This window comes from Gambusia affinis, linkage group LG22, assembly GCF_019740435.1.
Source record: "Gambusia affinis linkage group LG22, SWU_Gaff_1.0, whole genome shotgun sequence".
Lineage (NCBI taxonomy): Eukaryota > Metazoa > Chordata > Actinopteri > Cyprinodontiformes > Poeciliidae > Gambusia > Gambusia affinis.
This window is the reverse complement of record NC_057889.1, coordinates 21,393,737-21,420,843: the sequence shown is the minus strand read 5'-3', so window position 1 is coordinate 21,420,843 and position 27,107 is coordinate 21,393,737. Positions and strand designations below refer to the sequence as shown.

General features: G+C 41.3%; 1 protein-coding gene across 1 annotated transcript in view; it reads left to right on the top strand.

Moving 5' to 3' along the window:
• The window catches only part of rev3l (REV3 like, DNA directed polymerase zeta catalytic subunit), a 55,341-nt gene that overhangs the window by 20,367 nt on the left and 7,867 nt on the right, over positions 1 to 27,107 (top strand). The window contains exons 4-22 of the mRNA XM_044105645.1: positions 164 to 324; positions 2,716 to 2,854; positions 2,925 to 3,019; positions 3,931 to 4,035; positions 5,656 to 5,740; positions 9,920 to 10,056; positions 10,274 to 10,402; positions 12,352 to 12,589; positions 12,712 to 12,854; positions 14,007 to 17,790; positions 19,284 to 20,164; positions 21,470 to 21,543; positions 21,692 to 21,817; positions 23,029 to 23,221; positions 24,110 to 24,221; positions 24,335 to 24,450; positions 25,479 to 25,597; positions 26,503 to 26,621; positions 26,780 to 26,921. Of these exons, the coding sequence (XP_043961580.1) occupies positions 164 to 324; positions 2,716 to 2,854; positions 2,925 to 3,019; positions 3,931 to 4,035; positions 5,656 to 5,740; positions 9,920 to 10,056; positions 10,274 to 10,402; positions 12,352 to 12,589; positions 12,712 to 12,854; positions 14,007 to 17,790; positions 19,284 to 20,164; positions 21,470 to 21,543; positions 21,692 to 21,817; positions 23,029 to 23,221; positions 24,110 to 24,221; positions 24,335 to 24,450; positions 25,479 to 25,597; positions 26,503 to 26,621; positions 26,780 to 26,921 (6,898 nt within the window). The remainder of the gene's footprint in view (positions 1 to 163; positions 325 to 2,715; positions 2,855 to 2,924; positions 3,020 to 3,930; positions 4,036 to 5,655; positions 5,741 to 9,919; positions 10,057 to 10,273; positions 10,403 to 12,351; positions 12,590 to 12,711; positions 12,855 to 14,006; positions 17,791 to 19,283; positions 20,165 to 21,469; positions 21,544 to 21,691; positions 21,818 to 23,028; positions 23,222 to 24,109; positions 24,222 to 24,334; positions 24,451 to 25,478; positions 25,598 to 26,502; positions 26,622 to 26,779; positions 26,922 to 27,107) is intronic.

The window sequence follows — 27,107 nt, the reverse complement described above, 5'->3', positions numbered from 1 at the left end:
TTCTTATGGCAGAGAAAACATGTCCAAAGATTTACAGTAATGTTTTTATAAAACATCTCGTTTGTTTGTTACATTATTGGAAGGAGCTGAAATCCAGCACAGTCTACTTCTTCTTGAACATATCCTATTTACTGAACTTCTTTAAAAAAAAATTTTTTCCCAGAGTGTGTGAGCTATTACAAAGTGGAGCAGTGATGAATAAGAGTTACCAGCCTCATGAGGGCCACATCCCCTACCTGCTGCAGCTTTTCATGGACTACAATCTGTATGGCATGAACCTGATAAATATGGCAGCAGTGAAGTTCCGCAGGAGCCAGAAGAAAGGTAAGCTCAGTTGCAGGGATCTGTCTGTTGTCTCACAATGTCTGCTTTGTCCAACTGGAGTTTCTGACACAAGTTTAGATTTACATATTTATATGAAATGTCATTCAGTGTTTACCCAAACGTTATACCTGTTCCATTTAAATGGGTTAAAAATCAACAATCTTGAGCTGTTGTGGTAACTTTAACCTATAACTCAGAACATAAACAGTAAAAAATATTTTACCAGTTAAAAATCTCTTAAAAAGCTTTTGACACTAGAGTTTCTGTGTGTCTCCATAGAGATGCTGAAAGCAAAAGTCTGCGTTTCCTTTAATAAAATATTTCTTCTAAGGTTGCAGGATTTTATTAATGAATTTGAATACAAATCCTAGGACACTAATACTCTACATCAGTCACCTGTAAATGTTGTTGGCAAGCAATAATACACAACATGCAGAGATGACTGAAATAAAATGCTGGGGACATTCAGTCAGTGAGAAATGTTTTGCATAGTCCCACCATATAGCCCCACCTTTAGTTTAGGATCCAGCCACAAAGTCTTTCCTCCACAACCTCCAAGGTCTTTAGAGTAGATTAACTACTTCTGTCTGATTTGTCTGTGGTTCCAGGAGAGGGAAGGAAGTGGGAAGACACAACCCTGGTTGCTAAGGTTGCCTTTACACCAGCCCTGTTTAGTCCATTTTAATTAGTGTCCAGTTCATTTGGCTAGAAACTCTGGTTCGTTTTGGGAGGCGTGAATGCATTATCAAACTCTGAGGCGAACCAAAATGGTGAACTCTGGTCCACCTACACACCTAGATTTCAGTTCATTTGAAGTGAACTCTGATGCGGTTCACATTCATATGTGGGTTTTCATGTCATTTCCTTCAGTGGTTCTTGGTGCAGTGCCCCCACAGGCGAGGAGGTGAACAGGTTTTTCAAAGGTTTTAGTTTGACATAGAGAAACTGAGCAGCTGAAATGGAACAAATGTTGCAACTTTGGTTCCCAACCAAACAGAGTTTACTGGACAATCAGGTTTGAACACATCCTAAACCCCAATAAGATTACACAAAGTAACGTCTTTTACCAGAACTTAATGACATACTTTTATTTAAGAAAATCCCATTTGACTGACTTCTAATAAAAGGAGGTTCTAATGATTGATCAACTTCTATGCGTTTGAAATCAATGGAAGACTCTAATGCCCCATGGAACAAAGACAACAAAAACCTAAACATTGGACACACCTACATATCCCCCCTGAGCTTCCCTCAAATTTGAACTTTAAAAGCAAGCTGTTAATCTAGGATCAAGGGGATTAAAGGCTTGGCTGCAAAAGGTCACTTTAAGATGAATGAAAACTTTAATGTGTTCTGAACTCCAGAACACAGCTTAAAAACTGAAAGTCTCCCTGATAAGAGCCTGAAAACCCGAAACGTTTCAGACTGTTTTACTCTGCAGACGTCACACAGTAGCATTTGTCTAATTGAACTAAAACAGTCTGGGTAAAACTATTGTTCACTGTACTCACATATCGCTATTAGTATTGACACCCTGGTTCTTTAACAGGCATTACTTTTTCACCCTGAAATCGCCTGAAGCAATCTGAAAACCAAGTTGCGCCACAACCGCAGTTCTATTTTCAGCTGTACTACCTCAGGTAAACGGCTCCAAAGAACAGGCATCAGGGAAGAACTGCAGAAATATGTGTGTTGCATTTCAGACTCTACAGACCTTCTGAATTGTTCCAGATTACAGAAGTAGAATTAGAGGAACACCCACTGTAACTACAGAACCTATCAGGAGGATGTCTGCTGCTCTGGGCTGGAAGGGGAGATGTTTGACTTTAATGCACAACCAGACTCACTATGGCAACAAAATGAAGAACCCACTGCACTGAGCGCCACTGAAAACCTCCTGGTTCTTCCACTAAATGTTGATTTTTGAACTCTTCTTGAATTCAAACATTAGTTTTGTTGTTTCTAAATGAATATGGACTTATTTTCTTTGCATTATTTGAGGTCTAAAAGTACTACATCTTTTGTGTTATTTTGACCATTTCACATTCTCTGCAAATAAATAAATACAAATTTTTTGCTTGGAATTGGAACTGTTCAGAGAATAAAAGAACAAAGTTCATTTTACTTAAATGTATAACTATAAACAGTAAAATCAGAGAAACTGATCATTTTAAGTAGTTTCTTATTTTTTTCCAGAGCTGTATAAATTTTTCTGTATTTATTTACTCATTTTAAAAAAGGAAATTATCCAGTCACATATTTTTTCTTATCAACTCCTCTGTGGACTAATAAACACCAAACCAGAGAGGGGAAAGAATTATAACCTCTCTTGATAAATCCCCTCAGAATCATTTCCTAACACGTCAATGTGATTGTGTGCGTTTCTGGAAGTGGGCCCTGCAGACCCGAACCAGCCGTCCTCCAGCTCTCACTCCAGCATCAGTCCCTGGAAGATTCCCTGCAGCACCAAGCTGAACGACAGCAGCCTCGCAGGCACCTTTGTCCGCTGGGAAGACAACGCTCTGCCCTCGTAGGCCGCGCCGTCACGGACATCACTCTGCTCCGGATCAGTTCCATTATTAACTCTGCTCTTTCTGCAGCTCATTAGTCCTGGATGACGTTGAGAGGCAGAGCACCTGTGAGCTGGAGGTGGATGCTGTGGCCGTGGACATCCTGAACCGTCTTGATATTGAAAGTAGGTGCAGTCTGATCGATCTGCTGTGTTCTCTGCAACTCCAGCTGACACGACGAAAAGCAAAAGGTGGAAGGCAGCTGCAGCACACTTAGTCTATTAGCAGACCTGAACATGAGAAGGTGGAGCAGACCTCAGTCTTCAGTCACAGGGGAGGAGAGATGAAGAAATTATCAGAGATGAGAGAGTTTGGGGTCAGCAGATGAACTAAGCAAAGCAAAGGACAGCTGTTATGTGCTTCCAGAACAGATGCAACTGTTTGTCCTGACTTTCTCTAAATGGCCTGGATCTTCATCTGCCAGGAAATGGAAAGGAAAACTGCCCTTCTGGTCACCTGCTCTCATCGAGATGCCAACTTTTCCATTTTTACACAAATAAGATATATTTTTGACTGATAGTTCTGGGTGTTTGCTACAAAACCCAAAATAGAAAAATTAGAACTGTTTGATTGCATCATTATCCCAACATACTGCAACATTTTTTTTCTTCATCCGATTTAAAGGATCCTTTGTTTGATTGGCCTTATATGAAATTCATTTGTTTTTAAGTTTGAATATTCAGAAAATCTGAAATTTTGACATTCTAAAACTGGATTTTAGGATATTACCTTTAGCTATAATCATCAAAATTCACAGATATAAATACCTGAAATACATAATTTTTTTGTTTGATTAATTTATATAGCAGACACTTTTTGAATTGAATTACCGAACGTTTTGATGAAGGATCTGGAATCTTACAGAAGAATTCTGGACAGCGCAGGTTTTCGCAGGTGTACTTTACTTTTAAACAGAACTATGCGACACTATCTGTGCTTTGTGTGTGGAGAACCTGTAGAGTAGCTGTAGGGGAGGGAATATGTTTAATATAAGAAGCATAAGGAGTTTGTTTTCTAACCTCGCCTCCTCCTCCAGATCAGATCGGCAGGAACCCCGGACTGCAGGCCATTTGGGAGGATGAGAAACAGAGGAGGAGGGAGAACAACCAGACCTCCCAGATAGAAGCGCCGGATTCACAGGGTGAGAAACGCTGCAGTGGGAGCTAAAACATGGTTTTCCAGTGTTATTCTGTATTTTGCACCATTTGCTTATTTTCTATTGCTTAGGATTCCCAGTTGGGTTTTCACCCTGTTATGAAAACACTTAATTTCAATTTTTTTGATTTAATGTGTCAGGACATGTTATTGAAAATGATCTGTATTTTACCTCAGATAAATTCAAGCCTCAGATTAGCAACAGCACCCTATTCTACCACATTAATGCTTTTTTTCTTTCAAATGCAAAACCTAATTGAACATCCAAGCAAGATGACCTGTGCAATGCTTAAAGTACCTGTAAACAATGGGAAGCCCATTTCACTGTCCCAGCCTGCAGTTAGCATGGTAAAGTTCCTGGAAGAACAAAAAGAAAAAGCCTGAACTACCAGTGGACTGATCAGAAGAAAACATTTTCCAGCAACTTATTTGAAGTTTCCAAATTTGAACGGAACAATCAGTAATATTCCTGTTTTAGTCACAGAAAACCAAAGTGAGCATGTTCGGTCAGACTCAAAAAGCTCAAGACAGTAAATCAACTTAAACACCTATGGCTGCTATCAAACATGGTGGTGGTGTGACCTTGTTGAGTCCACCATGAACTCCTCTGCTCTCAAACTACTTCTAGAATCCAAAGTGAGGCTCTGGAAGATGAACTGAGTTATCCCAAACATAGCAGCAAATCTGCAACAGGATTGCTAAAATAAAATAAAAATAAATCAAGCTTGTGCCTTGGCCTAGTCAAACACAAGATCTCCACCTGACTGACAGTTTTTAATGATGTAGTTCATTTTTGTTGACATTTATTTTAAAATTAGAAGAGAGTTAGGGTTCCATAGTTGATTGATTTCTGATTCAGGTTTAGGTTTTGGCCTCAAATAAGCAGAAAATATAATAATAATAATAATAATAATAATAATAATAATAATAATAATAATAATAATAATAATAATAAAACTTAAGTGTTTGTGGTACATTCAGTAAAAGAGGAAGAGAACTAGAAATAATCAGCCACTTCTAGAAAAACAAAAAGCACCTTCACTCAGACGGAGGCTGTGTAGTTTGTGCCAACCTTATCTAGTCCTTTAGAAATAAATGAAACGGCTACATGTGGTTTAGATAAATTGCGGCTGGAATATTCTTATAATGAACGATCCTCCCTATCAAACTGAAAGGCTTCTGTGGAGATCTGGGTGTTTTCTGTGAGCAGACTATGGGATGAGTGTCAGCTGCCTGGTCTTGTAACCATAAATAAAAAACTTGGTAACCCCTCTGCCCCCCAACATGCCCACAAAGGAAGCTGCCATGGAAACCAGGTGATAAATAAACCACAGGCTGTTCTGTTGCTATGATGAAATCTTTAGTTTTCAGACAAACATCCAAGCTTTTAGGTTTCAATTTCTGATCAGCGATACAGAGAAGAAATACAACTGACCAGGTTTTACCATGGGACTGTAGTGTGAAAAGAATCTGTTTAGCTTAGAAATATCTGCTGTACAGAACAACTGTAAAAGTTTATAATTATTTGTTTTAAGTATTCAGAGTCAAAAGGATTTAATTCCAGCAGAGATGTTTGTTGTTTGAAAAACGTCTGTCTCTATTGCAGATCGGGGCTCGGTCACTTCAACAGAGAGTGAAAAAACCTTCATGAACAGACTGAAGGAGATTCTGAGGGAGAACAAGTTTGATGTGTAAGTTCCTCCACACATTCTTTTACCCTGTTATCTAAATAAATAGTTTGGTCTTTGTTTCCTTTTCCCTGAGGACATCTGCAGCAGATGGAATCCGCTTTGAGATCTTGTGCTTGTAATAATTAGATCAATGAAAAATTCCCTCGAAACATCAAACAATACCTTTTTGTCCTTAAGTTGTTGTTTTTTTTTTGTTTTTTTAACTACAATGAAGCTGTTACATGTCCTTCCTCGGTTTCTTTCCTTCGGCCCTGCCAACTTTCCTCTGAGTGCAGAGCAGGGTTGGAGATGGGAAAGTGAAGTCAGAGCAGATGTTGGAGAAAATGGGGGTGAAATGAAGTGGCTGAGGTCACCACCAAGCCCCACCTTCCTCTACAATGTACAGCCTCCAAGTATTTCCTGTTATAAATTGTAGTACAGTTGGCCCTACATCCGCACACGCTGCTTTATCAGATCCAGATGTCTTCCATTCACTAACCTCTCATATCTAATATGAGCAGAGGGGAGAGAGAGCGAGTGCAGGGGTGGGCCTCCCATCTGAACAGGGTTTTAAGTTAGAAAGTGGAAGCGGAACACGCTCTCTTAGTTAGTCAATCGTGCTGATAATGTTCACGCAGTCTGTTACATTTCCTGTTTCTGTTATCTTGTGGTTTACTCCTGGGACTGGTATTATTAACTAGACATTTTACTTTATTATGGGTTTTTTTTTTGTCCATTTGATAAGTTTGTCAAATGCCAGTACAAGTGGACCATTGGTGTTCAGAGGTTGGGGTCCACAGTCGAAGTACTTGAACTCCCTTCAACAAATTCTTATAGCTGCCTATTTTATTACTACACACATCAAATATACCTTAATTTGCTTTAATAGGATCACACTACCGCAGAAAGTAAAGGGAAAAAAATGGCTCGTGGAATGGCTGCTTTGCTCCTAGCTAGCATTGCGGTTAGGTTTTTCAGTATTCCAAACTGCATTCTCTTTCAATATTTCAGATTTTCTTTATGAAAGAAAAAAAAAATCCACAAAGAGGCAGATTTCCTTGTAATTTGGAGTTGCCGTTTCATGGAAGAATCGGCGAATCCTGAACCGGGAGTAGGCGGGAGATCACCGCATCAAGGAAAGCGCCGGCATGAACAGACTTTTCAGAGACTTTGTGGAGCATAGAGGAGTGCAGTGTGGCCCCTCCCCTACCTGTTGCTCTGTACTGTTGGTCAGCTGGATGATTTAATGCCCTTATATTTTCTCATACTTGCAAGAAAGGCAAACTTGGCCCATTGTAAATATTCCCCTGTCACTGAAAACACAAACATTCCTGGTGGGGAAGCTAAAGAAGCTTTCCTCAGTTTTAATTGGGCATCAGGTCTTTCCAAAGCAGCCTGGTAAGCAGCAGAGTGCAGGCTTGGTACCGGAGCTAATAGACACACTAATTAACTTGCCAATACAACTTTGTTGTATATTCTAAGCTGCTACTTCTAAACTAAATGGGGTTTCACAAACATAATTGCAACTATAAATATGAATGCATAATGCATTTTATTTCTAATTTAAATAAAACCAATGAATTGATGTTGTACATTTTGCCGATATATTCTGGTATTTTTTAGTGGTTCACTGATTGCAATTTTCTAGACTATATTTAAAACACTTGACTTGCCAATTCCAATTTTGTTTCAGAGCAAATGGATTTTCACACCACTGCAGAGTAATAAGTAATTAATGTCCAAAATTAAGGAAACCTGAGCTGATTACACTAGAATAATCCTTTATTTGTCCCACATTGGGGAAATTCCCTTCCCACACTAACAAAAAATTTTTATATAAAAATATCTAAAAACGATATGAACAATTTTATACGTATCAATTTATTGGTGCACTCATAGTAGAGGACCACTCCATCATGCAGTAAGAAATCCATCCTTTTCTTTCTTGAAGTTTTTCACAAAGGAAAAGTGAGTGAATGGTGATTCACTTTAGACAGACACTGAAACCAGTGTTGTTTCTTTCCTTGTCTTGTTTGACATTTTCTGAATTGGATTTGAACATTTTCTAAAATTCCTACATGTCATTTGAGTTCCCTCTCTCCCACCCTGTGCTGGAGGGGAGAGGAGTGCGTCGTGGTAAAATGTGTTAATCACTGCAGTAATCTCCAGACGCCTGCCAGGGTCCCTCCCCCGTTGCCTCTAAAGTCATTAAGTACCAGACTAATTAAGAGACAGACTCTGGCACATGCACGCCGACTCTCTGGAGCCTTCTCCTCATAACAAAGTCACTGAATAACAATCAGACTGCGGTACAATCTCTCAGCCTGCCTAAATCTCCCACACTACAGTGAAGGCGTCATTGACATACTTACATAAGATGCAATTTTTATTTTTTTTATTAGAAACAAACCAATGTGAGCTTTTGGTGAAGCTATAATCTGCCATTTTAGACAATTCCAATTCCCCTTAACAATTATTATCAACAACATACTTTACCATGTATATTCTCAAAAGACTGCCAGCATTTCCAAACTCATTATGTTCCTTGGACGAGAATTAGGGTCTCTGGAAAAAAGTGACTGGTATCTCGGAACAATGATTTCTGAGACTAAAGTCAGAATTGGGGCTGTCAACAATCAATCTGAAAGTTTAATGCGATAAAATGACATAGCACAGTTTAATCTTCCTACCTATTCTGACCTGGAACCCTCTCTCCCACGGAGGGTTATCTAGTTCACAGCTGCACGTAATGAGTTACGTTACACACTGACAAAATGTGAAAGTTTTCTGCTACAGTATCAAAAGTTGAACATTTGTCAACTTTCTCAAGTTACATCGAGTCACGTACCCGTAGATGTGAGTGTTCACATCTATGGGTACGAGTTTAAAATTTCACATGCATGAATTTCTCCGGTCGCTGGGCTGGATGAGGACAAGCGACTGTCGGCGCATTCGTCCTTTAATCCGTGTAATGTTCTTCAGGTGGTAAAAGGCCGATTTTGTAACTGTCTTTATGTGGCTGTGAATGTTCAGGTCAGAGTTCATTATTACACCCAGGTTTCAGGCCTGGCATCTAGTTTCCAGCTGTAATAAGTACAGCTATGGGTTGACTCTAGATTGTTCCTCTTTAGGTCCAAAGATAATAACTTTAGTTTTGTTTCTGTTCAGCTGGAGAAAGTTTTGGCACACTCTTGCATTGATTTGTTCTAAACATCTGTTCAGTCCGATGACAGTTCAGAGTCACCTGGTGACATCGTAATGTAGAGCTGTGTATTATCGTCTGCATGGTCATCGTAAATAATTTTATTTCCTGTTACAACCTAAACTAGTGGGAACATGAAAATACTGAATAAGAGGCCCCAGGACTGAACCTTGGGGTACCCTATATGTGACCTCTATGCACTTCGATGAGAATTAATGATTTACACAAAGATATGACCAAGTTTTAAATAAATAAATAAAGACTACCGGCAGACAGTAACAGGAGCTGGAACTTTTTTTTCCCCATCACATCTACAAATCTGTGTATTTTACCTGAGAGTGTCAGCTGCCCGCCTTGTTTACATTTCAGTGTTTCCGAGTCTGTTAGTGGTGTGTCGGTGGGCAGAGCAGCAGAGCAGCATGGGTAATGGAGCGCTTTTGGCAGCTTGTATCTGAGAGCAATCTGGACAGATACAAAAGCCCAGTTGGCCGCCTGCCCGGTTTCCATTCATATTCCCCTCGTCTGCATGCACACTCAAACAACGTAGCGTCGCCCACTCATATGCACACACACTCCATCGGACAACAGAAACTCCTCAGAGCCGTGCGCCCCTCCCACTTTAAACAGCACTTCCCCTGATTAAGACTCATAATAAAACATGACAACAGGAGGCCTCAAATGGATCAGCTTTGAAGATATGATGCAACAGAGACCACATATTTATTATGACTTTTTCTGCATACTTGTATTGATTTAACTTTGATCTCACTCTTAGTTTGGAGAAAACATCTATCAAAGAATGTGCAGCACATGTTTCTTTTGTATGGATTCAGTTCCTTGGAAAGAAAAATTTAAAGTTATCAAAATAGCTATATTCAGGTGAGAAGTCTCAGAAAGCCTGATTGCTGCGTCTCTAGAACTGAAGCTTCTGTATTGACCTCTTATTCTCCTAGCTGAGCTTCAATTTTTTGAATTTTTTTTTTTTTGTTGTTGTTCAGGACCCAAGATTTGTTTGTGGATGATGAACAGGAGAGTTTGTCAGCTGACCTCACTCTGCATCCTGACCTCCTGACCCCTGACGGGGTGCCGTGTACAGCTGCTAACGCCGTGGAGACGCACAGAGACTCCCAGCCAGGTGAGGCAGGAAACCATCACAGAGCAACGTATAGCTGCATGTACAAAGCTTCCTATTGCAATCATAAATCAAGCTCTTCTCAGATCATTGCTCTATAATAAACACAAACTTTAAAGATGTCTTCCTTCGACTAAATTCAGTTCAGTTTTGGTTTGGTTCGCCTATGTTGATTGAAGTTTGGCGGTTTCTGTGTTTTTCTACCTGTTCCTGTGTTCAGATTCAGTGAGGAGCGGTGGAAAAGTCCCAGAGGAAGCTGTCATTGATGAAGAAGCCATCTTAAGTCTTCTGGAAAACAGCCAGACATTTCTGCCACTCTCACAAACATCCAACAACTCCACCATATTAGGTATAGCATCTAAACCGTTACTTATCTTTCTGGTAAAGTCCGCTGGCCTTATCATTTGATATTAAACAGCTGTTTATAAATTCCTTCTGTTGTGGATGACCTCTGCAGGCTTTAGAAGTAATGCTGTGTTGTCAGATTGGTCCATGGTTATAGCTCACGTCCTTGTACTTGGTGTGTGTGTGTTTGGTGAATTTGGCAGAAAAGTGATTTTTTTTTTTTTTTTTTTTTTTTTTTGTCATTGGTGGTAAATAATATTATAAAACAGATATACAACATAAAAACAAAAAATAAAAATCTGATTTATACTTGTCAGTTCATTACCAGAAAAAACCCTCATCTGTTAACACCAAATTAATTATTGTTTATAAAACGTAAGTTATTCTGAAATACTGCTTATCTGCATAGACACAAGGAATTTACAGTTGGTAAATTTTGCAAAAGTAAAATCAAAATTCGTGGCACTTCATTACCAGAAGACGCACTCATCTCTTAGCAACAGATTAATAACAAATATTGTTATTGTTCAAAAAACATAAGATTTCTTCTGCTCTTTTGAAATACTACTGTAATATACAGTAAACCCTCGCTTTTTTGTGGGGGTTGTTTTCTGAAAAGAACCTGTGAAGGGTGAAATCTGTGAAGTAGTTACCTTTATTTTTTTTTTACAATTATTATACATCATAATTAAATACTCTACATTGAAACCAAAGAACAGACCCAAGCATTTTTTAACAAATATAACGCTTTCTTACAAATAACTACAGTAAAATAATCCTTTTAATCATCAGTACGGAGTACAGTAAGATAAATTGTGACTGGTGTATTTCACTGTTCCTCTGACTGTGACACTGTGGCCTCACTCCGCTCTCTAGTGTCTTTTTCTTCTGAAGCCTGTGGTGCAGGTGTGTTTGTTCGAGAGAAAAACATAATTATCGGTAGTTGTTGTCGCTCTTTTTTTCTTCTGGGCAAAAACATTTACCAAAATTTGCCGAGCTGTATTACGTATATTTAAATACTGTAACGTGCGTGGAGACTGTTTAGCCAATCAGGATGCAGAATACAATGCACTGTGAAAAAAAAAAAACTGCACAAAGAACTCTGTGAAGCAGCGAGGCTGTGAAATGTGAACCGCGTTATAGTGAGGGTTCACTGTACTTACTACTTAACAATAATTGTGTTTGTCATTGGTGGTAAATATATTATAAAACAGATATTTAATACAAAAGTAAAAATATTATTTATACTTTGTATAATAATTAGTTTACCAGAGAAAAACGCTGAAAAGTTACCAGATTTATCAATTGCAGTAGCAATTTCACTCCAACTTGTCATTTCTGTGGATGTTCTTTGCATGAAATGTTGGATAAACAGTCATGCTGTTTTCACAAATCATCTCCCATGTCCACTGGTCTCTGGGTTGCGCCTTGTCAGCTGTTTGTGATTCCCCAAGGGGAATCTGTGCTTTCTGATTGGCTGCCTGTCACATTCAACAAGTTGCGTTGTCTCTTCCAGTCATGGAGAACCACACACACAAGGGGAAAATCGGGTCAAAAACTTGTGTTGTGTGGACAAAATTCTATCTCTGTTTTGAGTCTGACTGACACAAAACGGTGTCAGTTGATTTGAATTTGGCTCGTTTTTCTCTAATTACAAAAAAGTTAATTTTGTTGGCATTTTGGTTACTTAAAATGCCAGCAGAAGTAAAAGCCCGTATGCCAAGATCCAGCCCCATGTTTTGATGTCTATATATTGTGAGGGGTTGCACAGCGATATGAGCCACATTAACAGTGAAAGGAAGCTGCAGTTATTTTGAGGTGTAGAATAATAGGTGCCCTCCATTCATTGCATGGAGGCATTCCAGTGCTGTCCTACGCATTTCTGTGGCAGGCCCCAATAAAATGTTGCTCAGTACATTTATGTGTGACGTGTCCGTCTTCTTGTCTCTGTAGAAAGCAGCCAGGATCACGCCCTCATTGATTTGCTGGCTGGCCTGGAAGACGACGGTTTCCACAGGACTCCACTAATACACAGCTCTCAGCCTCAATCACTCCCCGGTGCATCAACCTACAACTGCAACAGTGATGAAGAAGAAGTCGGACCCGAGCTGGAAAAAGAAGAGGCGGAGCTTAGTATGATAATGTCACAGCGGTGGGACAGCGAACATCCTGAGAGAACAAACCCACCGAGGCGAGTTTTTAACTGGATCTCAGAGAGGGAATAATAATCCAAGTCCTGCCTGGACGCTTTTATTGGTTCCACTGCAGTTAGCGGCAGGGCTAAGCTGTGTCCTGTTGTTGCTGTTTGCACAGGCCTGCGGTCAGGGAGGCAGAGGACGGCTTCAGCGACGAGCAGCAGGAGTCCTCTGACGAAGACATGGAGTGGAGTGGGACTCACTCTCTGTTTGTTAATCTGTCCATCCCACAGCTGGACGGGGCAGCAGACGAAAGCAGTGGTGAGGCATTTTCTGCTCAGTTCTGGCATACACTAGTGTCGCCAAAAGTATTTGTTTATCCTTCCAAATCATTGGACCCAGCTTTTTCATTATTAATTTGTTCCATTATTAATGTTTTTTATAAGCAGGGCTTGTGAGTGCTTCACAATCCTCATCTGCACCAGCAGATGGAAAATAGTAGTTAAACACAGATTAATGAATTATTTATTAACAACTTCAAGGTCTATTAAAGGACTGAGAGTGGTAAAGAAGTCAGAAATGAGATTCGTGGATTCAGTGGATTGTGAGTGAAGCATTAACTTGAACTCTCTCAGCTGAGTTTAAAGTCAACTACATGAATATGGGAGACAGACTGAGTTGTTCTGATGCTAATTCAACATTTTGTTGTTGTTAAAGCACAGTATTTGACCTATTTATGTTCGTTTTAAGCAGTCAAGAGGTTTAAAACGTTTTCAGCAGGACACTCAACATTTTCAGAAGCTGCTGGTCCCCATCTGCCTACCCCTATATGCTGATGAAAGCAGTTATTTCCTCTTGTGTAAAGTGTAAAGTCTGGAATGGGAATTTATGGTGTGAGTGTTGTTTTTTTTTCTCAGGAGTGTGGCTCTGCTCTTTTGGGTCAATGAGAGGAACTCCTAATTCTTCAACATACAGAGCCATTAGGGTCTGTTTTATGTTTTGGGATGATTTCCTCTTGTCCCAACATAGCAAAAAGAGATTGAGTGCATACAAGAGGGTGAATGTCAGCGCTAAGAACCTCCTCCTGACTCTGGTTGATTGTTTCTGATGGAGCGCCGTATTTCTGCAGATGACAGTAGGACAACATGGAGGAGGAACTTTAGTTTTTCCAAAGATCATGTCATGTTGCAGTGCTATGATTTAACAAATGTCTAAAGCAAATATTTTTATAAAAGTTACGTGCTGCAGCGTTGGCACATTTCTAAATCGGTTGTAGCCTCAAATGATGGAGCACCATTTAATTGGACTCTATTGATTATATGAGATGTCACTGAAGTCCTTATGAGTGACGGTAGGTGAGCAAATGATTTTGGCAATATAGTGTATTTATGAATCCATTTTCTTTCATTTCATTTCATTGTTGTGCTGTTCATGTCCTGCCATTCCTACCCTTTCTTTTCTCTTTATTCCTAGATTCTTCTTTAACAGACAGTGGCTCCATGTCTCAGTCTTCGCTTACAGTCACAGAGAAGCTGTTGGGGAAAACAAATCCCTGCACTGGAGAGAGTGTCCACCTGGAGCCGCCATCGTCAGCTAAGATCTTGCTGTGCAAGCATCCTGAGCACAGGCCAGTCTGTGGGCTGGACACGGAGGAACAACTCAAAAACTCCTTTCAATTGAAAAGCAGCCCGGACGGCTCCAGTGACTGTTCAGCAGGGTTCAGGGTTAATAAAGAAATCACATACATCCTGCCAGTGAAGCACCCAATTCCTCGCAAAATAGCCAATCACAATGAGGTGCCTCCTATCTGCATGGACAAGGAGGACATTCGACCGTTGTACACGTATAACAAGAAAAGCTCCAAACCTGTGGAGAAGGCTGATCTGGAAGCCTTCCCTTTTAGCAGTGGAAAAGTGTCAAAAAATAGGAAAAGGTACAGCAGCCTTGAGACTGTAGAAACTAACCGTTTATCCATCTTTCAGAACCACAGCACCATCTCCCTTTGTTACTCAGACCTCAGAGCCTGCTCTGCTAAGACAGAGCTGGAGCTGAGCACTAAGGAGAGAAAAAGCCCAATTCTGAGGAGCCTCACCTCGACGCCATCCCTCATGAAGGAGGGCGAGTTCATCGACCACAGAGAAGAAGAACTGGCCCCGGAGAGTGAGGAAGGAGATGTTGGGGAGCTCAAAATTAGATATGAAGACTACCAGGAAAATAAAACTGAGAGGACTATTGTGGCCCAGCAGGAGGCACATTACAAGTTCTTCCCCAGTGTTATTCTCTCCAACTGTCTCAATAGAAAGAAGACTGGAAATAAAAAGCCGGCTGACACCTGCAGCAAGCAAGAGCTATCTCCGACTTGCAAGTTGAAGCTGAAACTTCCTAAAAAAAGGTTAGGAATGGCAGGACATAGAAACAAAGCAGCAGCAGCTCAGAGCCCGATCTCCGACAGTCCAGTTTGCACTGCCCTCTGTTCAGAAACACCTGCTTGTAACCAGACTCCTGACACAGAGGGGCCAGTTTCAGAGGATCAACCAAAACCACAGGTTGAGGTAAATGAAGACGAGCCAAATGAAGAAGTTGAGCCAGCTATAAATGAAGAGTTGGACAGTGAGGAAAAGACAGTCGATGAGCAGATAGAATCAGTCTCAGAGACTGTTGTCTCCAACACCATCACTACTTCCCTTCTTTGTGAAGAAGCCAAAGATGTAACAGAGGATCGGTCGAGCCTCGATCCAGATGTGTCTGCGAAAGTTAACTGTACTAAATCATCTGCACTGCCGGGGAGTAAATACACACTGAGGGCTAAACGGAAACAGAACTTTGATGGTACTGATGAAGACCAGCCAGGTTCCAGTCGTTCTAAAAACCCCAGAAAGTTTCCCAGGAGCCAGGAGACCAAATACCAGAAAAGACGCAAGAAAGAACCTCCTGTAATTATCAAGTACATCATAATCAACAGGTTCAAAGGTCAGAAAAACATGTTGGTGAAGATGTCCAAAGTGAATGCAGATGAAAAGCTGGTTATGTTAACTGCAGATAAAGTGGAACATTACAATAAACTGGCTCCTCTCAAGAGCTTCTGGCCTAAAGTGCCAGAGTCCACTGCCGTCAGGTTTCCCGTCAAAGAGCCCAAAGCTAAAAAATTGCCCAAGCGAAAAGCCAGGGTCAACAACACAGGCAAGAAGACCATCAACATCTCTCCCAAAAAGCCTCTCGTCAGACGAGGGCAAAGGGTGAAAAGGAGCACAGGCTGTCAGAGACGTCCACTTCTGCCCTCTCTGCCCCCCCCTCGGCCGTGTTACTGTGAGCTAGCAGATGACTTTGAGAAAGATTACACCGATGTCATGGTAGAACTGGGCTATCTTTCTGATAGATCCCCAAGCCCAACAGAATCAACGCCCCCGCGTTGTTGGTCCCCAAGTGACCCTTTTCTAAACAGTACAGAACAGCTGATAAATCCACTCAGTGATCCTTGCCTTAGCTCCGCATCACTAAATCCATGCACAAAGTCTGTGACTAAAAGAGGCCAAAGGAGAAGTCGAACAGCCAAACCTAAGAAGTCCACAGAGTCTAAAAGAAAAGTAAACATGTCTGCTGCTAAGCCCTCACAGGTACAAGAACCCAAACAGGAGAAATCAAGGAGAGGTGTCGCTGCTGCTGCAAGGCAAAGAAAGAAAGCTAGCAATGCAGCTGAAAGTCCCGCAATATCTCCACAACCCAGAAGGTCCCGCAAAAAGAAAACCGACAAACCTAAAAGTGATGATTTATGCAAAGAAGACTCCCAGCTTCTTTTCTCTGATGGCGGATTGGCTCCATCAGAGAGTTCCTCTTTAGACATCACCTCCTTTCAGCAACCGCTAGGCACCAATATCACCTGTCAGAGCAGGTCCTCGGCTTCAGACACATCAATGCCCAACTCAGCTCGCTTTATTGAACCAAAGGCTGAGGACTGCGAGACCTCAATTATGCAAGTTAACCAAAACATACTGGCACCTGTTGAGATGAAGCAGCAGGGTTGTCAGACCACTATGGTAAAGGTAGAATTTTGTCCAGAATATTGCACTGCCCCTCAGCCTCCAGCAGAGACAATTAATGATGTCCAGAAAGACAAAGGTTGTCGCCCTTCAGCTCCTAAAAACGGAGAGACACCAGCTCTCACTGAGACCCCGTCTGGCTTGGCTGTTCTTAAGCAGCTCCTCCAGAAGAGGCAGCAGGGACAGGCCCTTCCTCTACAAGTAGTTGGAACAGACAGACATGCCGCTGCCATAGCTCAGGCCGCAGTGCTGCTAAACCCCTCCGCTAAACACACTAAGCCCATTAAAACTCCTTCCACTGCTCCTCGGAAACCCCGGGTCCCAAAGTCTACCGCTCCTAAGGAGAAGAAACCCAGAAACAGGAAAAGCAGGACCAGTAGTACTCAACCAGGCCAATCAGTGAAGCAGGACGGCAGTATGTCTGATGACTGCCCTCTCTTCTCCTCTGCACCGAGCCTCTCCAGCTGCAACTTCATAGAGGACAGCTTGTCCCCAGAGCTCCCACAGGACTACACCTTCGATATAAACACTATTCACCAAGCAGAGTTCTCCAGTCCCTACAGCGGCAATCAGTTTGTTTTGACTGATAAAAACCTACCTGTCAAGTTCCTCAGTGACATCTGCCATGAACCTCCATCTGCTCAGGTGCAGGGCTTGGAAGGTCTTTCTCAGAGCCAGACTGAGAGAGACTCTGATGTGTGCAGAGTCAGGCCTGCCAGCCCTGAACTCTTTGACAGGTCTGGGAATGGAGAGCCCTCAACAAACCTGGCTCTGCTTCAATCTGAGAAGCACAGACCAGAAAGACAAAGAGACTGGGACTTTTCTTTCTATAAATCCCATACCCTCAGCCCTTTTCAAGACTTCCACTGTGAGAGAAAGGAGTTCCTCTTCTCAGCCTTCGACCCGGTTATACCTTTGTCTCTAAGCTCTGTGTCGTTCGTGGACCAGGAAGGCTCACCGACTAGCGAACTTCATGAGAGCATTGACGGACTTACATCCACCACACCCAGCAGCTCCCCTCACTCAATCAGTTCACTGTCACATGTGAGAGCAAGCCAGCTTCAGCGGGGCACCGGAGGTGGAGCCCATGTCCTCAAGCCCCTCATGTCCCCTCCAAGTCGGGACGAGATCCTCGGCAGTCTGATGGACCTGGAGATGTCAGAAGCCACGTTCCAGGAGCCCTTCTGCAGCGATCCCTCTGACATCCCAAACAAGCCAATGTAAGATCACACTTTCTCACGTTATGATGTTCTTTTGAAACTTAGCAGTTTGTTCCTGCAGATTTAGATATGATTATTTAACAATGGAACTGGTTAAAACAGTAGAATGCCACAGATCAGCCAACTAGTCAAGAAGAAGAATTTGAATCTGGTGGAATACAGTAAAAATGGTAAATATCATGCCGACTGCAGAATTTATGGCTTTAAGCTTTAATGGTGGTGTGTTAATAATAATATTAGTATAATATTTTAGTGTCCAGTGGGAGTATCTGGATGAAAATACTAAAGCACTCAGTTCTATAGCAAGTTTTTGTCTAAGATTCTAATCACCCACTAAGTCTACGGTTCATGGAGAACGATGTTTTTTGGTAATAAACGTCTAAGAAGTCAGATAATCAATCTGGTATTTGAAGTGCTACAGGATTCTAACACCGTCTGATAGATTGAATTATTTTAAAGGAGTCAAATAAGTGTGGGGAAGAAAAATAAGATTATGAGAAGATATTCTTATCCTCAGGCTCTGTTCTGTGAAATGGCTAAAAATTCTCCTTTCTTTTTTGTTTTTTTTTTCTTCCATGTGTCCTTGTCTTCCTTCTATACCTCCTTCTCTTGAATCTACCTTTCCTTCCTCCCTTTGTCAATTATGTCCTTCCAATTTTCCTTCCTTCCTTCCTTCTTGCTTTCTTCCATCTTCTCTTCCTTCCTTCCATCTCTTAAAAGTTTAGTCTGAAAAATGGAGTTTTTGGTGTAATAATGTGGTGGAAGCCCAGGCTTAAAATCCTGATTGGATGTTTGGTGGCTCTATGCAGTTATGGAGTTGATTAGATTTATGTCAAACAGGAGGGAATAAATGTTGTGAGGATTTAATAGTTTTTTTCAAAATATACTTTTTTCCCACCAATATGTTAAGAACGTCCAAATTGGTGTGTTGAAGTATAAAAGACATGTACGCATAAAAGAATCTGAATTTCAAAAGCAGTTCTTTTAGAGAGCAGCTAAAATGATCACCATAAGTAAGATAAGATAAAAGCTGTAAGAGGAAATTCATAAGTTTTATTAAATTACTGCATATGAAATAATGCAGTAATTATTTACATGGATGGATGGATGGAAAAGGATGATTGTCGTTACTCTCCTGATGCATCAAAGCCAACGTAAATGTTAAATTTGACACATTTCTGATTGTTACTTGTTTTTAGATTTCAGCAGCAGATGGAATCATTTTTCCTCTGCAGTCGTATTGCAAATCTTTTTGCCACTAAGTATTTGTCTCAGCGTCGTTTACTCTAACTTTGGACACTAATACATATAAAATATAATATCTAGTTAAAAGATATATTTATGATTGGTAGTTTATGATGAATATAGTCCTGTTGAGGAGAGTATTACTGACAACACAAATGAAGGATCCAGTTCTCCTGTCCTGGTTCTGTGGTTCTTCCTGCTGTCTGGTGTCATTTAGATGATTTCTCGTCTCTCCTGCTGTCTTCCAGGGAGGTTGGGGGCCGTAAGCTCACCGTGGGAACCAGATTAGTGAGGGAACTCCAAGAGTTTGGAGGAGACCTGTCTTTGGAGGGCCTCCATTTCTGGAAGACCGCCTTCTCCGTCATGACGCACCCCGCCACCACCATCGCCTCCTCTCAGGGAGTGGAGGTCGAGCAGACAAAAGAGGAAAAGACGGGGCGTCTCGCCTCCTCAGCCAGCGACAAGAAGGTCGTCCTTCTGCCCTGCAGGAGCCCGCCGAGCCACGAGCGCGTGCAGCTGTGGCTGGAAGCCAGGAAGCAGTTCGACAGCCTGCAGAAAGAGAGGAGGGAGCCGGGGAAGGAGCAGGAGGGGGCAGATGTGGAGCAGGAGAACCCTGACAGAACCAAGCTGCCAGATGTTCCCAGATGCATTTCAGTTAACGTTGAACACTGTGAGAACACTTCCAGTGTGAGAACTCGCAGGAGAAAGAAGCTCAGCCTGTCCTTAGCCTTGTCTCCTCTGGTGGACACCGGCCCTCGGTCCAACTCCACAACGCTGAGTCCGGTTTCAGATGAGAGCACCGTGAGCCCCCAGCCTGACAAACAGGAGGACGCCTCCAACACGATGTCTCCTGAATCCCCAGAGCTGCCTCCGTGGCAGGAGTCTCACCAGCTGAGCCCATCGGCGCCTGAGCGACTCGACAGCAAGAACTCACCAGAGCCACCATCACCCAGGCTCCCCGATTCACAGGAGAGATTTGGAGCGGACCAGTCTCCCTCTCCTTTCTATGCTGCAGACGGGAACGGGGGCAGCAGCAATCCACACCGCTTACACACCACCCCCTTCTTAAGGAAAAGGCGGAGGAGCACGGAAGATCTGGACCCAGTCTGCAGCACGCCCATAAGTGACAGTAGGTTTCACCAGCAGGGCTCATGAGAGAGTGTTCATATTCATGTTGCATATCTGAACAAACAGATGTTGCATTATTAGTTACTTTCTGACTGAAAGCAATAGAAATATATTGAACTTATTAACTTGTGGTGGGACTAATTTACTAATTAATTACAGGGTCTGTAATTAATTTGTCACAATTTAATTAAAAACCTTATATCGACTAAATAAGCAACCATTTTCAGCCATAAGCACCATTTTCTGCTGCTAAATTACTGAATAAATAGATCTGAGCTCAACATGAAAGATATTTATTGTTTTCAATGTTTTATTCAGGTTCTTCAACCATCAGATTAATGCAAAGTGTTGTAACACAATATATTTTAAATTCCACAATAACCAATGTTAGATCTAGTCTAAATGGTTCTAATCTATTATAACTCACAGCTGCACAACATGTCAAATGGAAATGAAGTGAACTGTCTAAATGTGTGCAGCTGCCTGATGCGTTGAAAAGCCGTAGCATTTTAAGCTTCCTTTTAGTGAACATTTGATCATTTATAACAAAGGATGCATCTGCAGCTAAAACTATTTCAACATGTGGAAAGCTCGGCCCTTTCTGCTGGACGTGACATCAGTAAAGTGTAGAGCTGATCGCTTTATTTTTATTATTATTAATAACTGGACAACAAAAGGAGTTTCATATATTCTTAGGGAATTTAAACCAGGTGAAACTAAATATGCCATTTGAGTTTTTCTGGGTAGAACATATTTACAGACAAAGAATGTTTTACATCTTAAATGCAAAACGTAAATATCTTCTGAGCAGTTTATGGTGTAATTATTACTCTGATAGTGTTCTCTGAGTTAAATGGCCTGCTTTTGAGACCATACAGTTAACAATTATTATTACTAAATTACTTGACAATTATTTCAATGAACCATTAATTCTATTAATCGTTTTGGCCCAAGCATGGTTTAATACATACTGATGTATTTTGCTTAATGCCATTTTCAGTTTTTAAAGGTGTCTGTTAAAAACGTTAGTGTTTAGAGACTTGTTTATCTTTCTTCTGAATAAATAGACCTGCTTCTTTTTTGGTTCTTTAAGAAGCATTAAAAACCTGTTTTCTCAGCACACCTGGGCTTATGAAACTTGTTTACAATTTGGGAAACAGTGTCCAGCTGCTGATAATCAATCAGCAGGACAAGTTAGGTTTTTGTCCATCTGAACATAAATGTTGTAAATGTGTAAACATAAATGTGTCTAACCCAGCGGCTCTGCTGTTAACTGAGCTCTTGTCCTGATCTTTCCCTGCTGCAGAGGATCCTGTTTCTCAGAGAAGAAGAAGCCAGGCCGATCCTTTGAGGAGAGTTTTACTGACCACACAAATGAAGGTTAGAACTCACCCCTGTCTGTGTGATTTCCACTTTACAGTTCAGTGTTTGACTGCAGTATTATCTTTTATTTTAACGGGGCTGAAGCCTCATGTTGTGTGATTGACCTGTTGTCGGGGTCTTTTTATGCTCTCTGTTTTCTTCACAGAACCAGTTTGCTGCTATAAATGTGCCAAAGAAAGAACAGTCTCAGATTGAAGGGCCAAGTATCGCCAACTCGTACGGCTTCAAGGTCAGCATGCAGAATCTGCAGGACGCCAAAGCTCTGCATGAGGTGAGCCACTCCACAGGACAGGTTGGGACCAGCAGCTGCTGTGGTCCGGTCCGGGTCCACACCTCGCTCATGTGGCACATCTTACTGACGTAATTAGATAAGTAGATTCAAATGTTTAATTAGGATCAATCAAAACAAAAGTCTTGTTGATTTTTTTTTTTATTTTCCTTTTTGTGGCGTCCAATTTATTTCAAATGATTTCATTCCAATGGTCAGGTTCAGTACCAACTCCATGCAAATCAGTGTTAGTTACAGCACAACACATTCACATTCAGCCCATCATATAATGTCAATTATTAAACTAAGGTTAAAACCTTAGATAACAACTAAAGTTGCCTAGTTGATGGCTTTGAGTTGTTGATGTTGTAACAACCACTGATCCTGGAGAGGATCCATTCCACACCTCCAGTAGAACTTTGGAATGGAAGAAATACGTTCCAAACACTCAAGAACTAGGAAAATAATTTTAATAGAACAAAAAAAAAAACTGCAGCAGAGACAGTCAATGGCAGAAATTTCTCCCTCAATAATTATTATAATGTCAACAAGACTGATTGTAAAAATGGTGGTATCAAGGATGGTGATTTATTTTTCCCTTTTTGTTCATTTTTGCTGGAGACAGTTATGACAAAGAGCTCTTTTTCCATGCCACTGAAGATGACAAATATGAGACCGACATGATTTCCTTTGTATGTTTGATTTGTATAAATATGTACATACAGTCTTGATTCAAGCTTGGAAGGAGACTCACTGGACTGAAATGGGACCGAATGTGCAAAGGAAACCTTCACATACCCACATTTGTTGATTATTTTAAGGAAAAAGAAGTGACACCAGTGACTCACAGCAGCAAAGTAATGACATCACTGACTAAACGGTGTAAGAACAAGACAGATATTTAGTGGTTTTCTTGAAAATAACTTTGTCTCTGACTAAAAAGTTGACTTGTTGCCTTTTATGTTTTCGTCCAGCAGGAAAACATAAAATGCTGCAAGTCGATGACTCGATACAATCTACTAGATTCCCTTAGAAACCCTTTAATCTGCTGTGAATCACTAGTTGAGCATACGGTGCTGTTTGAGAACTAGCATTAATTGGATGGATGGTCTTGAGACGACATTTCTATAGAAATAAAGTGAATTTTATCTTCAGAATTCTCTTTTTGCAAGTTCCATATTTAGTTTACTCTACAGTTTGTTTTGACTCTTTAGGTCCAGTACCTTACCTTGATGGGAATGGAGCTCCATGCTAGAAGCCGCCGGGACCTGGAACCTGACCCGGAGTTTGACCCAATATGTGCCTTATTCTACTGCTTAAGCTCCGACGCGCCACTGCAGGGCCGAGACGGCACTCAGCTGACAGGTGCCATCATGGTGGACAAAGACCATGAAAGCTGTGGTCAAGGTGAAGTCCCTCTACATGTTGGTATAGATATCATTATTGAGAATGCACAACCATTAAATTAAAACATACAACAGTGCACAATAGTATGTTCAATTTTTCATTGAAAAACTGAACATACTACGGAACAAACTACAAATCTAAAACCCCACCAATCACAACTACTCTCTCTATTCAAAAGTACATCCGGTAAAAATTATATTTAGCAATTACATTGGACAAAATATTTAGAAGGCCATGAATGAGGAAAAATATATAATAAGAATAATTACTATTATTATTATTAAAAGAACTACAGTTGAGCAGTGTGAACTAATCACCAACCCAATGGAAAACTTTTGTTCTCTTTTATACTTTATTTTGTCACCTTCTTAAATCAACATCTTGTTAGTTTTTTGGGTCGTATTGAAATAACACAAACAATTCACGCATTGAACACAGTAGTAATGGAACTGAATTGAACAAATTTGTCAACTCTAAACAGCTGGGTTTTTAGTTTAGATTTAGTTTAGATCCATAACATCCCGTCTTATGGATGTTTTGCAATTTTCCTGATGTTTGTTCCAGATTTGTGGTGCATAGAAGCTGAATGCTGCTTCTAAAACATACAGAATACAGTCAACACTATCCAATCATTTTCACTTGTAGGTAAAAATGACATCTTATTTATCTTATGGTGGAGTGGCAATTAAATATATCTTATCTGAATTCTCATAATGTCTTCTGCCCCCTACTGATGGTTTTGTTCCTTCAGTCTGTTGATGTGCTGCGTTTGTTTTGGTTGGTGTAATAAAGCCTGTAGTCAGTGGTCCAGATGTTACTGTGTGATCCTCAGTGTTTCAGTCATGTTAGTGAACCTGGGCTGATGCAGCTGTTGGGATCCGTCTGCAGGTTCCAGATCGAAGGCACCGCTGCTGGTCAGGTCAGGAGTCTCCGGGCTACAAGTTACCTACGCCAGGGAGGAGAAGATGCTGTTTCAGGAGCTCATTGCCATCATGAGGAGGTGTGTGTTCTCTCACTGACTGGGGACGCTTTGTGTACAGTTCTACCAGAGTGAACCACTCAGATGGAGAAGAGTCGTTGATCCTGCTTTCAGTCTGCATGCTGTTCCTGCAGGTTTGACCCAGACATCCTGCTGGGATACGAGGTGCAGATGCATTCATGGGGCTACCTTCTTCAACGCGCCGCTGCAATAGGAGTGGACCTCTGCCAGCAGCTGTCACGGATTCCAGGTACCTCCAGGACTCACCTGGAGGTGGTTCAGGCTCAGGCTGCTCCAGTTTCTGAACAAGTCAATACTTTTAAGATTTGAGGCTTTCACAGTTCAGAGAAATAAACTCATAATCTACCATCAATACAGAGAAACATTCTTGCTAATATGTCCATTATTCTTTTTTTTTCCACTATTAAAGCTGCAGTATGTAACTTCATTGATTTATTTCTTTACACCACAAAGAGCACTAACCAGACACTTTCAAACTAAACAACATTCACAGTGTAACAATCCTGGGAGCTTTTTTTTCATTTGTCTTGGAGAATAAACTCTGCTAAACTTTCCAATCTGAGCTGTAATAATCACTAGAACTGGCACTTAGTCTTGCTCACAGTGAAAGCACGAGTCCATCCTTAATTAAAATGATCTATAATTCCCACTAAGATTTCATGATGATAAACATTGAAAGCCATATGAGTTAGTGTTTACAAACATAGTAATCGCTTCTGTTGTAACAGTCAAAGTTGACTGAAAATATGAAACATGGTGTAGATTCAGCAGCTGCTGCCTCCTCACAGAGAAATTTTAACATATTTTTGATAACTTTTCTGCATTGGGGATCTAGCAGCTTTCAACAACAAGGAGATTTTTTTTGGGGGGGGGGGTTCCAAAAGCCAACATTGGTTTGTGGAAAAGATTGTACCTGTGTGAGTTTGATGTGAGTGTTAATTTGCAGTCGGGATTTATTTTTATGATTTTGCTCCGCAGAGAATTTCTAAAAGAAATCCTAACATTGATATTAGGAGGGGTGTGTGTGTGTGTGTGTGTGTGTATGAAAGGGAGAGAGGTTTCTGCTTTGAAAATGCTGAGAGTGCTAGCGCAGGCTTCCCTGGGACCGAGCGTAGCACATGTGGACAGTGTGTGTTGTGTGGGCAGACGTGCGTCTCCATGACAGTGGGTTTGTGTGGGAGCTCCGGCTGAATGGAGCGCCTCAGGCAGCTGCCAGCCTCTCTAATTAGCTTTCTGTCTGGCTCTGCGTGTCCTCAGGTGACTCCAAGGAGAACCGCTTCGCCGCAGAGAGGGACGAGTACGGAGCCGACACCATGACTGAGATCAACATCATCGGCCGCGTCACCCTCAACCTGTGGAGGGTGATGAAGAGCGAGGCAGGTTCCTCTCCCAGCTTTCTCTCTTCAGGCTGTGGTGACTTCAGTCTGCTGTTTCTATTTAAAAAAAAAAACATTTATTGCCATCAAAAATGTTTTGATAGACTTTTGCTCTTTTCATCAGTATCTGGCATTATCTTAAAAAGACAGTCTCCATGTCACCTTCACTCTAACCTTAACCCCCTGGACTTACTACTGGGGATTGTTTTGGACCAACACAAATTAGTGCACAATTGTAAAGTAGAAGAAAAAATGTATTTAGAATTTTTTTTTCTTTTTTTTTGTCAAATAAAGGACGGCATGCATCTGTTTTTAGCCACATTCTCAGATAAATTTTTCTTTGCAGAAAAGCTCAGAATCTCTGAAAGCAAAAAAACATTCAAGCCTTGCAGCTATTTCTCAATTGGAATTATGCCTCGACTTTGACTGGGCCATTCTAAGACACGAATGTTCTTAGATCCTTACTGTAGCTGTATGTTTGGAGTCTTTATCATGATAAATCTGTTCCACCCAGAACTCCTCAAGTGGCCCAGTCTAAACATCACCTGGTTCAAATTCTATAAAACAAAATGTCCTATTGGGCATCTTTTGCTCACCAATTCTTTACTGGTTGTAATCTGTAAATGAATCAACAGATCAGTGTACTGTTGATGTTTTTAACTTCAGGTGCATCCTTTGTTGCTTTCAGTAAAGGAATGCTTTTATTGCAATTTAGGGAATAAAATGTTTGTCGTGAATTATTTGTTGATTTGCATCTTTCAAATATATTTTCAATATTGTATAAAAAGTAGTTAATTAGAAAATCTCCAGAAATTGTTTTTGATTAATCATCAGAATAATTGATGAATGATGACATAATGACTCACTCCTGCCCAGGTCTCATTGTGATCTTCTCGGCTCTGCAGGTGACGTTGAACAACTACAGCTTTGAGAACGTGGCCTTCCACGTGCTCCATCAGCGCTTCCCCCTCTACAGCCCCCGCACGCTGTCCGACTGGTTTGACCACGTCACACACTTGCACAGGTCCAGCACAGTGACACACTCCATGTTCTGTTATCCAACGCTCTGCGGTGCCAAACGGGCCGGTCAGGGATTGCTGGGTGCACAGAAGCAGTGATGGTTTGACCCGACCTGTTCTGGAATAAAGCAGACTGTGTCCTCTGATCTGCATGTTGCTGCAGGTGGAAAATGGTGGATCATTATGTGAGTCGTTTACACGGCACCATGCAGCTGCTGCAGCAGCAGGACATCGTTGGCAGAACCAGCGAGCTGGCCCGGCTCTTTGGAATCCAGTTCCTCCATGTTTTGACTCGAGGATCCCAGGTACACGCACGCACACACACACCCATACACACTGTTAGTAGTGTCCTAAAACACACTGCATCTCTGTGCTGCAGCATTTCTCGGTGAGGTAACTCTTGGGGATTTTTCACTTTCCAACCTAATAGCTGGTATTTGCTGTTAAACATTTAGCTTACCTTTTTAATGCTGTTTTGTAAACGCAGCTGC